This window comes from Nomia melanderi, chromosome 8 (genome assembly GCF_051020985.1).
Source record: "Nomia melanderi isolate GNS246 chromosome 8, iyNomMela1, whole genome shotgun sequence".
Lineage (NCBI taxonomy): Eukaryota > Metazoa > Arthropoda > Insecta > Hymenoptera > Halictidae > Nomia > Nomia melanderi.
Genome location: NC_135006.1, coordinates 9982843 through 9998538, shown reverse-complemented (window position 1 = coordinate 9998538; position 15696 = coordinate 9982843). Strand labels below are relative to the sequence as shown.

The following is a 15696-nucleotide window of genomic DNA, read 5'->3' as shown; positions in this document are numbered from 1 at the left end:
TAAATTCTAAATGTTATTGCGAGATGTTAAAGATCTCTAATCAGTACTCTTTACCATATACAGAATTATGTTATTAAATAAAAGTGAAAAATTCAAACAAAACAAAAGTAAAATAATCGATTAACAGCTTCAATGCAACATTAAAATTCATATTCCATCCAAAACTAATAATATTTTGATAAGATGCATGAGAGGTAATTAGAAGAATTACAAAAAGTTTTAGGATAGCATTGGCGAAACTGTAATATCATATAACGTGAACGCTGCTTTTCAACATATAAATTAATTTTAACAAATAAACGATGTAAATACATAATCGATAAATTAAAAAAAAAATAAGAAATACACAATACATAATCCGACTGGCGAAAGCGAACAAATTTTTTTATTACTTTTGAACTGCGATTGAAAATAGTTACGATATCAGTTTCAGTTCATCGTAATTGTTTCAACCAGAACCAATGTATAACAATATTAAACAGTTATTTTCGGAATTTTTTCAATCCCTACTTTTGAGTGTCTTGCTGGATGCCTGAGTAACCCAATTTTACGAAAAGAAAACGTAAATTCCACAATTTGTTGTATAATAAATATATATAAATATCAATTTATTATATATTAAATATAAATATTTTATATTATTTTATTTATTATAGTTGTATGCCAGATAATGTTCTTTAGTTCATTGGTTGTTTAGGTTTTATGTTTGAAGTATATGGCATAGTAACGTATTTATTAATATAAATAAAATGTGTATAATTTGTATTATGTAAATGCAGGGATGATAAGTCGGTTAGAAGGATACTTAACTTCGCGTTCCACGTTTAACAATTTTTAGACGTGACTGTTCGGCCAATAACGAGAATACATGTAACAGCAGGTAAACATATTAGAATTTAAGCAGTGACGGACTATTAGGTGCCAGTTCGATTTTCATTTCTCTACTTATAACATTTCATTTGCTATGTGTATTTCATTACCACCTTCACTTAAAAAGAGAAAACTCTATACATCAGCTCTGTATTTATAAACAAGAACAAGAACTTCAGTGATTTATTAAAAAGTTGTACATAGTTATTTAATCTTTCTCACGAATGTAACTTTTTCTTCTATTATTTGACTTTTTCATATCCCTAAATATTCAGTGCAATATTTCTGGGAGTGCGGGATACTAATCGAGCAATTTATATTGTATATGAATGTATTTCTTTAGTTAATAAATATAATTATTTATTCTTCGCCGTACGCAACAATTAGGATCGAAATTGACAGATCATTAACTATTCTCCAAACGAAGTTCCAATTTAACATTTACTTTTGCCTAAAACTTCGATCTGTTCCATATTCTTTTCCAAGTAACATCTCGTTCGTCCTATTGTATATCTTTTATTACACAATAAAGGAAAACGAATTACCTTAAAATAGACCTATTTCAGGATACTGTGGCTTTTATGTTTGTATCCATCCGTCTTACATTCAAAAAAATTTGGTATTTCTCACTAATAGTTTCGTATCCTTACGCTGGTCCCTTTCTTTATGTCTGGGGTAGTAGTTAAGCTAAAAACACCTACTCCCAGTTGACGTGCCATTAAATACCCGCTGACCAAATTTTGTAATAATCATTCTCTTATTAATATTTGATTTTTACAATGGTTAATAAACAATGGTTAATTTAACGAAACCTGAAGGCACAGGATAAAAATCACATGACATGATATGGTTAGTACGCAGATGAGCAATTACATAAGTACGGAAGATGGCACGTAATATGAGAAACAACCCAGTTGAAACACGTTCCTCCTTTATTGTCGTAATTATTAGCGTATTTTCCCTTCCCTTTCATGTAGTCCATTCATGACATGTTTCTTCGTGGGTGGACTATATAAACGTGTTTATTTCTGTTCCTCATTCTTCTGTATCCCGCAGGAGCTCTCCGATAAACATCGTGCATAATGTTCTAACGGTTCTTCTTCGTGAATTGTGCTCGAAAGTGATAAACGGGAAGTGTTCCCTGCCACTGAATATCTCTTTTTCCTCCGTGTTCTTTTCGCATTCAAATTGTCGGTGTGCACTTTCGACCTTTCTGTGAAAAATGCACAGGTTTTCCTTGGTTTGGATCAGTACATTTTCATTGCTCCTAACGCGTATCGACAGCGGCGTTGGCCTCTACGAAAAAGCGCCGCACATTATTGTGTTTATGGCTGACGATTTGGTATGACTGTAACGTACTTATGATAAGAAAATGCTAATTTCACTTGCGTAATAAATTTCAATGTTAAAAAGTAAGTTTTTAATGGCACTGAGAGTTCCGAACTATAACTGTTGCTGTATGATCGAATAAAGATATATATTTCAAATGATATGCATCGTAATTAAACACTTATTCATTATGAATATTTTGTTACGTTTCATATAAGTGTTTTTAATAGTAATCAATACAAATTTTCTTTATAATTTCTAATTTTACTTAAATGTATTAGTATATTGTTTTTTTGTTTTCCAATATAAATAACTAAAATAAGTAATTTATGTGAGCGGCAAAAACATTGAATAAATGTCTTCGTGAAATGTAGTTTTGAAATTGCGAGAATTGAAACGTTTTCTGAATATTATTGATTTAGTGATGATAATTTTAACTCTGAAAAGATTCGATGCTTTCTCTTAAAAAATAACATCTTGGTTAAAGTGAAAACGATTGTTTATTGGTTTATTTTTACTCGGTTATATGCTATATTAACCTGAATTTTATGTAGATACAACTGTATAGCGTATAATACAAAAAGGCCGTAGAGAATGATACTTAACTGAACTTTTACGAACTGGCTTAGTGAATTATAAAATAAATGGATTTTTGTTTGCTCTAACTATAGAATTTCGTTAAATGATATCTTTACATGCAAGCTTCCAAATATGTTTTTTGTTGTCAGTTATCGAAAAACAAAGAATTATACAGAATCAGTCTTGCAACTAAAACAAGTCGTATTTCATTTTTAATTGTAATTAGATAAAGAAAAATATTACCGGAAAACAATGAAAATGGTTGAAGGAGAACTATATTTCTAGGAGCACATTTTTTTGCAAGTATAACGACGTATGCATACCATTCTTGTATATTTTTTCCATGATTATCTTTATTATATTTAAAACTACAATAATTATTAATTCACTTAGTAACTTTACATTACTATACAATTTTAATTAAATGGTGCTCGTTTTGTTCGAATAATTTTGAGAAAATTGTATAGTTTCGGTCATCGACAACGATCATGGCTGTCAATGTGCTTAAATTTACTGCTTAAAGGTTGTGCAGTTTGACGATCAATCATTTGTCTTACTAAAATACATACGCCTTTACTTAGTGCAAATACTTATATGCACTATAAATTTCATTGTTGTAGTAGAATTAATCCTAATGTATTTTATACAAACGTTATATGTTAATTTTTTAATTATACTTTTTCTATGTAAACACTATACATCCTGGCACACTCAGTATTTGTTTAATTTTATATAAAAACGATGTAAACGTTACGTGTGAATGTTACGGTCGCCCTAATATTACTTTTGCCTGCCTACTTTGCTTAATTTGCAATAATTAATCTGTAGTATGGAAGCGTTTTGAATTAAAATTGCCTTCAGTTAAGACAATTATCGTAGCTCGAAAATTATCTACGCCCCCGCGATTAACAAGGATGCTAGTGCCTGTGAGTCATCGTAACTGCAAAACAAAAATCTCCCTCTTCTCTATACCGTCGTATCACTTACTACATTATGTCGTTACATTTTATTACATAATGCCTTATTATTTCGTACGTACATGCATGCACGGTGTAATGTAGGGAATAGAGCACTTTTCGTATACCTTTGCACGTCAAGATGAATTTCAGAGAAAGGTGACCAAATATAGAATAGTGTTCTACTATGGAATTTTGCTATTTCTATAAATATAACACCTGTTATATTTGTCAGTAGTCAGTGATCTACCTCAATGACTCACTGTGACACCGCACACGTTGTGACCCGTCAGTCAAACGATTGCTACTGTCATAATAAAAGAATTTTAGTCTGTACTCGAAAATAGCTTTTATATCTCTTTTTACCACGATCATTTGTTTATTTTCTTTATTGTTGAATATAAATGTTTTGTTTTGCTTTTTTCTTTAAAGTAGAATGTTACAATTTTAACTTCTTGAAAGTCGAAACATGCACACCCAATGAAATTGTATTTAGTGTGTAATAGATAGGTATTCAATAGGTCAATTAGTTTTCGTGGGGTGCGTGATTGAAATGAAGCAGGTACTGAGTGTACATATCAAATGTGTATGAGTATGAAACATATATGATCAGATTATGTTGCAAATGTTTAACTACAAATTCTGAAATAACGTAGGGTTAAGTGATCAACATTCTTCTAATAAAATGTAAAATGACGTAGAACTACGTTTCTGGTCTCGAGTGTGTTAATATCAGTGTTTTATATTCGGGTAGTATCTATTCCATGTTAAGCAATATTTATGATTTTTAAATATTGATTCAATATCAATAGTTATTTATAACGTTGGAAATATGAGACTATTGTTCAGTGAAGCGTGAGCATATGACATTACTGAAATTTTAATATAATCATTTATTTAGTACGATTAATTTTGTATAAATGACATTTGAAAACTAAAATGCTATTCCATATTTGGCTGCTTTTCTCTATTAATTTTAACGAAGCGACAACAAGCATTTCCCCTTTTGTGGTATGTTGTAGGGTTGGAATGATGTTGGTTTTCATGGCTCGAATCAGATACCAACCCCCAATATTGATGCTCTCGGATATAATGGAGTTATACTGAATCGACATTACGTATTACCATCCAGTACACCTTCTAGGGCTGCGTATTTTACTGGACAATACCCAATACGCATTGGTAGGTGCGATAAAAGGCAGACGATCTGAAGTTTTAAAAAAGACGTTGCAACTGCACACGTATTCTTAACGCTAGGTTTACGGACATTTATTGTACAATTTGTTTTACTGTTCCTAGAAAACCTGATGGTCCCTGTTACGTTGTCGTAACACACGGAAGGGTTTCCGTGAAAATGGTTGGGTTCTTGTCTCGATCGGAGAATAACATACGGCCAGATGCCTGTGTAAAAAAGCACTTTATTGTAACATCGCGGATTTTTTAGGGCTTTCGTACAAAGTTGCGCGTTAGTGGAGTTCTGTCTTTCGAGAGGTGTGTGAGACGTAAACTTGGTTTTTTTTAGGATTGGTCAGGTGCATTTTTGGGTGGAGGAATTGTCAAAAGTCTAGGTTCGTTTCGTCATCGTCGTGATTTATAATTATTTGTTCGGTCTTTGCGGTTACGGGTTTTTACGGTTACAGTTTGTCGCTGCGTCGCACGTGGTGTCCAAATGTTTTATGATGACCATTATAAAAATTAGCAAAATTTCGGAGTGCTCGCGCACCTGGTCTGTAATTACGACGGGATTATCGTAAGTCGCTTCGCTGTTGATTAGTTTATGATTCGAGATGAGTAAGTCGGACGTAACAGTCCCTCATTCTGATCTTAAGAATCGCAGGATTAACAATAAACAATTAGAATACATATTCATGTATTTACGTCAATCAAAATCGACGTAAACATGTACCAAATAATGTTTATAATATTCGATACCCATCAAATTGACGTATTCCGTAAACCTAGTATTAAAGCAATTATATAGTTAATCCTCTATGATCCGAAATATTTTTTATCACATATTTCAGCGCTAGTATCGATATAAATATAACAAAAATTTGATATCCATTTGTAACATGACATATAATTTTGCAGAAAATTTTTATTAAAATATTCACCGTTTCGATAGTGTACCTTTTTGATAAGCTATGACTATTAATTTTTTTAAATCCATGTACACAGTAATATTACTGAAACTTGACTTTTGTATTTAATATATGATTGTTGTCTTTTTCTTTTAATTATGCTTGTTTCGTGATTAATGCCGCCCACATACATACATCGATGTCATATATTTATCCGTAGAGTAATCTTTCAGTTAATTAATGACTAGTATAATAATTTCTCTATACCTATTCAATATTAAAATTAGTACTATATGCTGTGAAAAGTTGTACTTAAATTCGTTTCGAATCTATACAAATACAAATTCTTGGTTATACAGGCATGCAGGGAACTGGAATTCAAGGCGGTGAACCACGTGGTCTGCCACTGAACATAAAAATTTTACCAGAATATTTACGAGGATTAGGGTACACTACAAAGTTAATTGGAAAATGGCACTTGGGGTTTCATACACCCCAGTACACACCACCACACAGGGGCTTCGATTCTTTTCTTGGTTTTTACAATAGCTACATTACTTATTACAATTACAGTTATTCTAATCAGGTAAGATGAATGGTTTAAATACTTTTTGAGATTTATTAATTTCTTATCTTTGCCTTCTAATTATGTGTCGAAAACTGTAAAAAGTAATTAGAAGCAGTAAGGACATTGAACTTGTTACTATTATATTTTTAACGATGGGTCCTGTCATTAACAATAAGATTATGTAATACTATAAACCGCCAATAGTTTATCTAGTGAAATTTAAATTAAAAGACAAAATATTAAAAATATAAATTTTTAATTTCCAATGGGTTTATGACACATTTAGAATAAAAGCTTGTAATCTATTAGCGCAGTGAAAAGGTTAATTTGCAGAGCACATATTGTTCTACGATTATCATTTCAATTGTTTGACTAATCGCTGATACTTCCGAACGTAAAATGTAAAATGTGTGAAAGATGACAGTTATTCTATGGAAGATAATGTATTATCAAATTTTCAGAACGACAGCGAATTAAATATGAATGAATTCAACTAACCTTCAGACTACTCTGATTGGATCTATTTTGACCCAATTTTCAAAGGTTTCATTTAGCTTTCAAGCTTTTAGAGGCTAATGCTAGTATATAGTCTTGGTTATTTATGTTAAATCTAATAATAAAAGTGTCAATGTCTTTCATAAAAGTACGTTCGAAAATTCATTTCAAGAAATTCATAAATAATAAAATGATGTGAAATAATATTGTTTTTTGAGAATTAAGGGATTAGACCACCTCAAGTGTATAAACGTTACATGAACTTTTCACAATTTTTTTCTTATAAAAGAATGAATTTAAAGGAAAATTTGGAATATGGCCTTTATTATTATACAAGTATTGATGAATATTTATATAGTTCTTTTTTCGTTGTTTCTTTATGGCAGATACTCTGATTTCAGTGAAGAAGATTAAATATTTTTAGGGTCTATATAACATTTATCAGGAAAGTACGTAGGTTTTAAAAGAATGTCGATGTATGTGAAACCTGTAGAAAATTTCACGTACTTCCCCTGTTTAAGACTGCATTCCGTATTACCTTTTTTCTTTTATAACCTAATCCCTTTCTTACGCAACTGCATTGCCCTAAACAAGAGTAGAAAGCCATTATAATCTCTGCTTCTGTGAAGCCTCTTGAAACAGTTAAAGAGCCGAAATGAGATTAAAACTGTTAAGTGTGAAAATGACTCTGACCTACATCGTTCTCTCCGTAACATTAGATTCTGGCGACCCCCCTAGCATCATGGTTTTATCCTAACCACCTCGCGATGTCAACTAGCCATTAAAAAATATTAAGATACAATAAATAACAAAATATAAACGCAATGAAACTGACTGTATAAATGTATAAACAATATTCACAAAAAGAATAACAGTTCAGAACTAAAGAAGTCGAACAAAAGGAATTTTTTTTAAATGTTTCTTAGTGAATCCGTGTCGTTTTACAGTTCCTGATCGAAAAATCAGATCCACTATAATTTGTACGTCACACTTTTCACGCTAATCATGGTATTAAAAGTTCAAGAGGTAATTTAATAATAATTCTTCCTTCGTAGTGTTAACCCTTTGTACTCCGGAAATGTTTCACTAGAAATACTCAACATTTTCTAATAAGATACAGACATTTTTTGCAACCAACGTAACGAGAAATGGCACATAGATTGAGGAACAAAGCTAATTCAATATCTCGCATATCGGTGCGTTATACAGAGTTTAATATTAAGTATTAAACTTTACAATTTTGCTGTGTCAAATCAATTGGCGACTGAGAGGCACCTCTTTAGTGTAAAGAAGTTAAACCTGAGTTATAAGAAATTAATATTAGAAAACGACTAGACGAGAAATCAGACTGCTGATTCATTGCTGATCTTCGCAAAGATAGCATTAACGGTAGGCCTCATTTTTTTATCGGGGACTGTAGATACATTGAAGACATGCATACTTTATTGTATGCTGCATAACATATAAATAAACAATATTGATTTTGCCATTTTATAGTTATAATAAAATAGGTTATATCAATGGTAGACCTAATTTTTTTATCAGGGATTCAATGTGTATTTGATTTTTTCAGAACATGGCTGGCTTCGATATGCATCGTGGAGACGATCCTGCTCACGGAATTGACCGCGAATATGCTACAGACTTCTTCACCGAAGAAGCGATTAGGATTATCGAGAAACACGAGAATCCCAGACCACTTTATCTTCATATATCGCATCTCGCAGTTCACGCCCCGCTAGAAGAACCCGTGGATCTGTACAACGACAAGCAATTCACTCATATTCGTGAACCAAACCGACGGACATATGCCAGTATGTATATACGCAAAACGTGCAAGTCGTATTTTATCTATTTTAACCGTTTAAGGTCGAATGTCCGTCGTAATCGTAACTTTGGGATTCGATGTTTAACCCGTTTAATGCCGTCCGAAAGAATTGTACCTAAGCGAAGGGTGAAGTTGTTTAACACGTTGAACGCGACGTCAGTTCCTAGGGACTGACAGCGAACTTATCGTTTGGGCGACACCGCCAGTGTCAAGGTTAAACAATAAGTGTTGTAATTTTAATGAAGTTATAATTTTCTGAACGAAAATCAGAAGAAAATTGGCTCCGCGCTCAACGTGTTAACACTAAAATTACTAGATGGGTCAAAATAACCCAGTTTCTACGAGGATTATTAAAGAAATCGATTTAGAAACACGAATATTGAATTGCAAATCAATCAAAGTCTCAATACATGCACTGTTGAAGGTTCTATAGAGGAATTCCAAAAAGTTAATTTAACTATTCCGTAGTTTTAGTGCGAAAGGATTGTCTTTTGAAAAGTAATTCTTTTTCTGAAGTTATTACGTAAGAATATAATTTTCAAAGTTTACAAGATTTTTGAATGTTAATAATTTGTTATAAATAACCAAAAGAAAAAGTTTGTTTGTCATGAAAAATTATCCTTTAAATTTTCTTGGACTCGATACCATCATCCTCTATGAATATTGTATTTAAGATTCCTGTAATGTGTATCTTACATGTGATATATCGTAGTTTCAACCATAATATAAACTGTTACAATATTTTATTGTAATTAGAAATGGTGTCGCAGTTGGACGATTCGGTTGGAAGGATTTTTCACGCATTAGGAGAGAAAGGAATGCTCAGGGACTCTTTGATCCTGTTTCTCACTGACAATGGGGCTGCGTCCATTGGCCACGATAGAAACTGGGGTTCAAACTATCCTTTGAGAGGAGTGAGATTATCGTTATAATTATGCGAAGCTACATACTAACGTACCTAATTCAATTTTATAACAGCATGAATTGACTAAATGAAACGAAATGTTTGAATACAATGATTGACGAAAGTGTTTGCAAATTTGTTATAAAATTTACTGGCTGTCATTCTTTGATATCCTTAAACAATATAAGCTTCTTTTAAACAAATTAGTTTCTTTGAAAAAATGTATGCAAACAAAACCGTAGAGTTTCATTTTTAAGAAAAGTGCATCTGCAACTGCATCGATGCACTTATGAAAAATTTGTATTGTAGTATGATAGAGCTTGACAAATAATTTAAAGTTTTATATTCCGATTATTTGATGTTGGTGGCACGTCTTTAAATGCTTGTATGTTTCATGCGAAAATAACAAATTTGCAGTATTATGCAAACGTGTTAACATATAAAACGTTTATGCCTTGGAACTGCTTAAACATCCGATTTCTGCTAACTAAAATTCTTTTCTACTTAGTATGTATGCTGTATTTGCCATATGAATATGACAACGCTTTTTAAATACCCTGTATGCAGTCTATGAAATATTGTATTTACAAACCTGGATATCCATTTCTAAAAAGAATTTCTTTAAATATTAAAATTTCAACACTGTTCAATCAACTTGATTCTGTTCGCAACTGAAAGCTTAAAATATAATGAATAATAAATTCGTTATATTGAAAAAATCCGTACTCTCAATGAAAAATATGAAATAGATTCCTCTATCTGTTTGGCATAATTTGAATTTCCATTAGAAAAAATTATTTACGTAGCTTTTATATTTTTTATAAAATAGATGTATTTGAGTAGCTTTTACATATAATGATATAGGTCAGCGATTTCCAAACTGAGAGGCACAGACTACTGTAGAAGGAGGCGGGAAAAGTGATTATTCTATCAATCACGTTTTCCGAATTTTTTGCATGAATACATTTTTTTACCATTCAAAAATGCGTGTGCATTATTTTATGAAATAAAGTAGTCTAACAGATAAAGAATCAAGATTAGATTTTTTTTTAAAGGGGTACGTAGTAACATACAGTTTGGAAACCACTGATATAAGTTGATGTCGTTGAAAATCGCCGGCCAGAAACGTCAGCATTCTGATAATTAGCTGGTACGCAATGTGTTGACTTATTTTTAAAACTTATACGTATACACGCAAGCTATTGTTTTACTATTCGTTCCGTTTTTATTAGAAATGGTATACTTACAACTTTCAGAGTTTTATAAGTACCTTTTTGTTTGTTTTCATTGCAGACAAAATATACTTTGTACGAAGGAGGCGTGAGAGGTGTCGCAGCATTATGGTCACCGAGGCTACGGAAATCAGCACGGGTTGTGCATAATTTGATACACATAACAGATTGGCTGCCAACTCTTTATGCGGCAGCTGGTGGAGACTTGAAAGATCTAGGCGTGATCGATGGTGTCAATCAATGGCAAGTCCTTAGCGAAGGACGCGGGACTGGCAGGGAGATCCTGTTACTAAATATCGACGAAGTTTTCAAAACCGAGGGAGCAATATACAGTCGGTTCAAATTGCTGCGAGGTAAATATTAAAATATAGAACGATCGAGTGTTATCAAAATATTCGACGAAATGGCTATTTATGACTGCGAAATCTGTTCATTGACGACGAATTTGTAATTATTCAATTACTTGTGGTTTAAAATAAAAACGCGTTACAGTAAAATATGCTTTGTCTCGCTTATTGATGTTACAGAAACTGAGAATCATAAAATCGACACGGTAGACCATTTTATAAACCTACTATCCCAACGAATGAAACAATATTCTATCAATAAAAAATAATCAGTTAAAATCATAAGCTCAATAAACTACTTGAAAGATCACATTGGTATTGTACATTGAATGAGGTAAATCATATTTGATCTCCATATTCTATGTGTTAAAAGTTAGGACATAACTTTTCAAAAGAACAGGAAAATATATATTTATTGGATGATATTCGTGTATGTTATTTAGTAATTAATAATTGATTTTTTGGTCGTGGAATTTAACATTAAATTGTATTGTTTGATATGTTTTGAAGTGATTATTCTTCCACTTACACAATGGCATTTCTTGTTCCCAAGGTTCTATCCAAAATGGCAATTACGATGGATATTATGGCGATTCCGGCAGAATGAGAGATGTTGTGCCGTATTCGGAGCAAGTAATGAACAGTGCAGTATCTCAGGGTATCACCTATCATTTAGGAGGTCCAGTGACACAACCAAGTACTTTGCTGCAGTTACGAGAAGACGCGGCAACGCTCTATTGTCGTCCAAATATGACGTATATTCGTAGGCACGGGTTTACCACTTGTAATGTTACAGAATGTTTATTCGATATAATAAATGATCCATGCGAAACAAGAAACATTGCCGCGGGTTACCCCAGAGTAAGTACCATTAGCATTCAGCAATTACTAATTTATCAAGTGCTACCGCAACTGCTTAAACATTTCCGAGCATTTTACACTAGAGCTATTGAGCATTTCATGTAATTAGTATGTAATTCTTATAAAAATTGTAACAATAGATTATTTTCAGTTTCTTCGGATGTTCATTATAGTATTCAAGTGAAACGATTTATTTTATTGGATTTATTTATAAATAATCGCAAAACAATAAAATCGAAATTAACCTCTTTGACGCGGTAGTTCCTGTGTGAATTATTTTTATCGATTTATAAATTAAGGAAAGCAAACCGGTAATTATTCTACAGTAATTAAATTTGCGATGATTTCTACGTTTAACCCTTTGCTTTATGATATCGTGTCAGTAAGCAGAAATATTTGAAGGATAAAACATTTATATCTGTTCATTATTCACTCCTATAAAAGGATCACTTACACGATCTTTTTTAATTCCTTTACAACTGGAGAAGAAATACCTCGTGACGTAATATTATTAATAATGACTTAATTTCATTGCATTGGCGCCGTTCTCGAGATATCTTGTATATTTATGTGTTTGCTTTTCTCATTACTGTCTGAGCTATTTTAAGTCTGACCTAGTAGATGTTTTAATTGAAGTGGATACATATTTGAACAAAATTTGAAAAAAAATTTATGCTTCGTTTGAACGCAAGGTAACAGCTGGCAAACCAGGTCGCTTTATTGCGACTCAGAAGTGTTCGAATAATAGCATTTCTCTGAGCGTTTGTTCAAAGTCTGCAGCGCTTCCTTCGAAATACTTTTTTTAAAATAATAAATTCTTCATTTATTCTTTTCTTAATTCTTTTAATTCTTAAAATCAACAGAGATATGTAGATGTACCTATTTAGGCGAGACATCTTGTACAGTTGATTAATGTTTTGCAATCGATGGAATTTAATGTATATCGTTATGTAATCATTTACAGTAATATAGAATTTAATTATCAACACAGACCCGTCTGAACTGTTTATTAAAACTGTTTAAATTATTAAAAGTATTACAATTATTAAAGCTATTTAGTAACTTCGAACAGAATATATTAAATTGTATGAAACAAGAAAAACGATATCGTTCGGAAACTTTAGTCCGCAACTTATGTTTCTAGAGATAGCAAAAAGTTTCGGTTTTTTACAAGTAATAACATGATTGTGCAAATGATCTATTTATAGATTGCGCGAGACTTGGACCTTTACCTAGAAAGATACGGCCGCATTTTAGTAAGGCAAACCAAATTACCTGTCGACACATTGGCCGATCCTAGAAGAAGGAACAACACGTGGGAACCATGGATGATGTCTGGAGTTAACGTATACGTACCAAGCGCCGCAGCGATGCTTGGAAATTTAGTCTGTTGTGTCCATCTGTTCTTCATTTTTATTTCGATATTGTTGAATAATTTCGTTTGAACGCGTTACTTTTATCTTCGTAGTAAAGCGTTGTAAATGTAACCTTAGATCACAGAGACATCGAGAATTTATTTATTTTAGGAGAAATTTAACAATGTTACATATATATTTATAGAACAAACAAATAGTTTGAATTTTATACTCGCATTACACATGCAATTCAGAGATTAAATAATCAGAAATGTGATTATGTAAGTTAGATTCTTCTCGCTCTTAAAGACGTTTTGAAATGATGATATTTCGATCACTTCGATCTGTATGTTTTTATTAATATTTTCTTTCGCATCTTTCTGTACGTAGTTTCAAAGTACAAAATTATTATGAAATTTTTTCTAGATCAAAGGTTCAAATAAGTTTCTCTGAATGACTCTATTGTAAAAATTTAAATAAGTTAGTACAATCAAAATGTAATACCTGAATAAAATATGCCAATAAGAATCATCAGAACAATATATCCAAACTGTCGGAGATGTACTAGAATATTCTCTGTAATAGTGAGCGAACCAAATTTGAACATGTTTACTGTAAAGTAACTTTTTTAATGTTATTATGTATACAGTTCACGTGGTTTTAGAATAAACGTTTTTTTTTCATGCGCGAAAATCGTGTACGGTGTATGGGAAATGACATTTAAAAACTAAATGCGCACATCCCCTTAAAAATAACTAATTTCATCGAATTATGTTTTCTTCGCGTAAGAATTTTCAATTCTTATTTGAAAAATTGTTCATAATCATCAAAGGTTTCGAAGATATTCGTAGATTTCGATTTAGATAATTCGCTCGGTACCTACTATAATCAAGGTACTTTGAGTTTTGCTATACGGAAATATAAGTATAGAAAAGACAGTTATAACCAGGTCGTTAAATCTAAATAAATGAGAACACACAAAAACTTTAATTAATTAATCTCTATGTCCTTACTGTTCTCCATAAAAATATAGCCGATACAATTCAACATGTTCTACAATGTTACGAAGTTTGACTGAAATCAGAATTTTTGATTTAAGGGAATTTAATTTTCATAAGCAATCTGCACACATTTTGAAGATATAGCATAGCAATCATTATCTTATATAAATATTGACATTGCCGTTAATGAAAAAGTTGGCAATGATAACACTAATTAAATTGCATAGATAGATATCAGTTCTTACCAATATAACATCTTCCACTTATCGCTTCTGCAATAAAAGTTATCCTACATAATCAGCAAACACAGCAATTAGCAAAACATCGGTATACCCAAATCGTTGCATTTGAACACGGAACTGTACGAAAGAAATTATTTATTATATTGAAATAACTTTTTACTGAAGTAGATGATTTAGAAATTACGTTAAATGATTCATAATACATTTTCGAAACCTTGCTTTTTTTTTTATTTTATTTTTCACAAAGTACTATCTAAGTTAACCATCAAAATTACCCAACGTCAATTATATTCATTTTATTAATTTAATTGAAAAAATGATTTTCGTAAATATTTTTATTTGATGCAATGTTTGATAACATTGATAATGTAAATAATTCTTTTTGTACATGCAATTGTGGAAAAGATACAAAATCAATTTAACTTGTTTTTAGTGGCATCCTACATGTCTTTATTTATAATATGGTCGTGTTTATTAAATCGAATTAAACAATGTATCTCAGAAAATCATAAATTAATATTTTATGTATGTAAATGTATAAATTAATTTCAAAATAATTTCTATATTTTTATGTACGAAAGTCTATTTGCACCGAATAATGTCTCCCTTCAAACAGAGTACTTTATATAAAATATGCGGTATTATATCTGAAGAGATAAATAAAATCAGACATAAGTATTACTAGAATTTAGCATAAAATTGCATCAACTCAGTATATTCGGTAAATCAAAAATATTATGGAATCAGAAATCATTGCATTGTTAATTGTTCATATATAAAGAAATGTAAACACTCCAATAAATACTTCATTCCTTTCTGACATATATTCCAAATAGCATTTTACAGACTATCATGCTCATACTTCTAAAGATAGTGCAATAATTTGTGACGAATAGATTAAAACTACTTAAAAACCTTTGACTTTGCAACCTAAGAACAGTGAAACGATACAATTTTGAACGAAAAATGATATGAATTATTATAATAAATAAATAATTTATCAGGAATAATAATTATTAAGTAAATACATTATTGTCAAATAAATATT

General features: G+C 31.3%; 1 protein-coding gene across 3 annotated transcripts; it reads left to right on the top strand.

Moving 5' to 3' along the window:
* Positions 1–783: 783 nt before the first annotated feature.
* On the top strand, positions 784–14389 carry LOC116427572 (arylsulfatase B). 3 transcript variants are annotated; one of them, XM_031978077.2, is made up of 8 exons: positions 784–880; positions 4757–4916; positions 6175–6401; positions 8452–8692; positions 9463–9620; positions 10904–11195; positions 11743–12050; positions 13259–14389. In XM_031978077.2, the coding sequence occupies exons 3-8, from the start codon at positions 6177–6179 to the stop codon at positions 13493–13495; spliced, it is 1461 nt and encodes a 486-aa protein (XP_031833937.1). In that variant the 5' UTR covers positions 784–880; positions 4757–4916; positions 6175–6176; the 3' UTR covers positions 13496–14389. The 3 variants fall into 3 exon arrangements, with proteins under 3 accessions (XP_031833937.1, XP_031833936.1, XP_031833938.1); XM_031978076.2 differs by lacking the exon at positions 784–880 and adding an exon at positions 1872–2212; XM_031978078.2 differs by lacking the exon at positions 784–880 and adding an exon at positions 2266–2282.
* Positions 14390–15696: the final 1307 nt, after the last annotated feature.

Coding starts and splice junctions, on each gene's coding strand:
- LOC116427572 (XM_031978076.2), top strand. CDS start 2,093: ATGCACAGGTTTTCCTTGGTTTGGATCAGTACATTTTCATTGCTCCTA. Junction 4,917..6,174: donor ACAATACCCAATACGCATTG/GTAGGTGCGATA, acceptor TTGGTTATACAG/GCATGCAGGGAACTGGAATT. Junction 8,693..9,462: donor AAACCGACGGACATATGCCA/GTATGTATATAC, acceptor TATTGTAATTAG/AAATGGTGTCGCAGTTGGAC.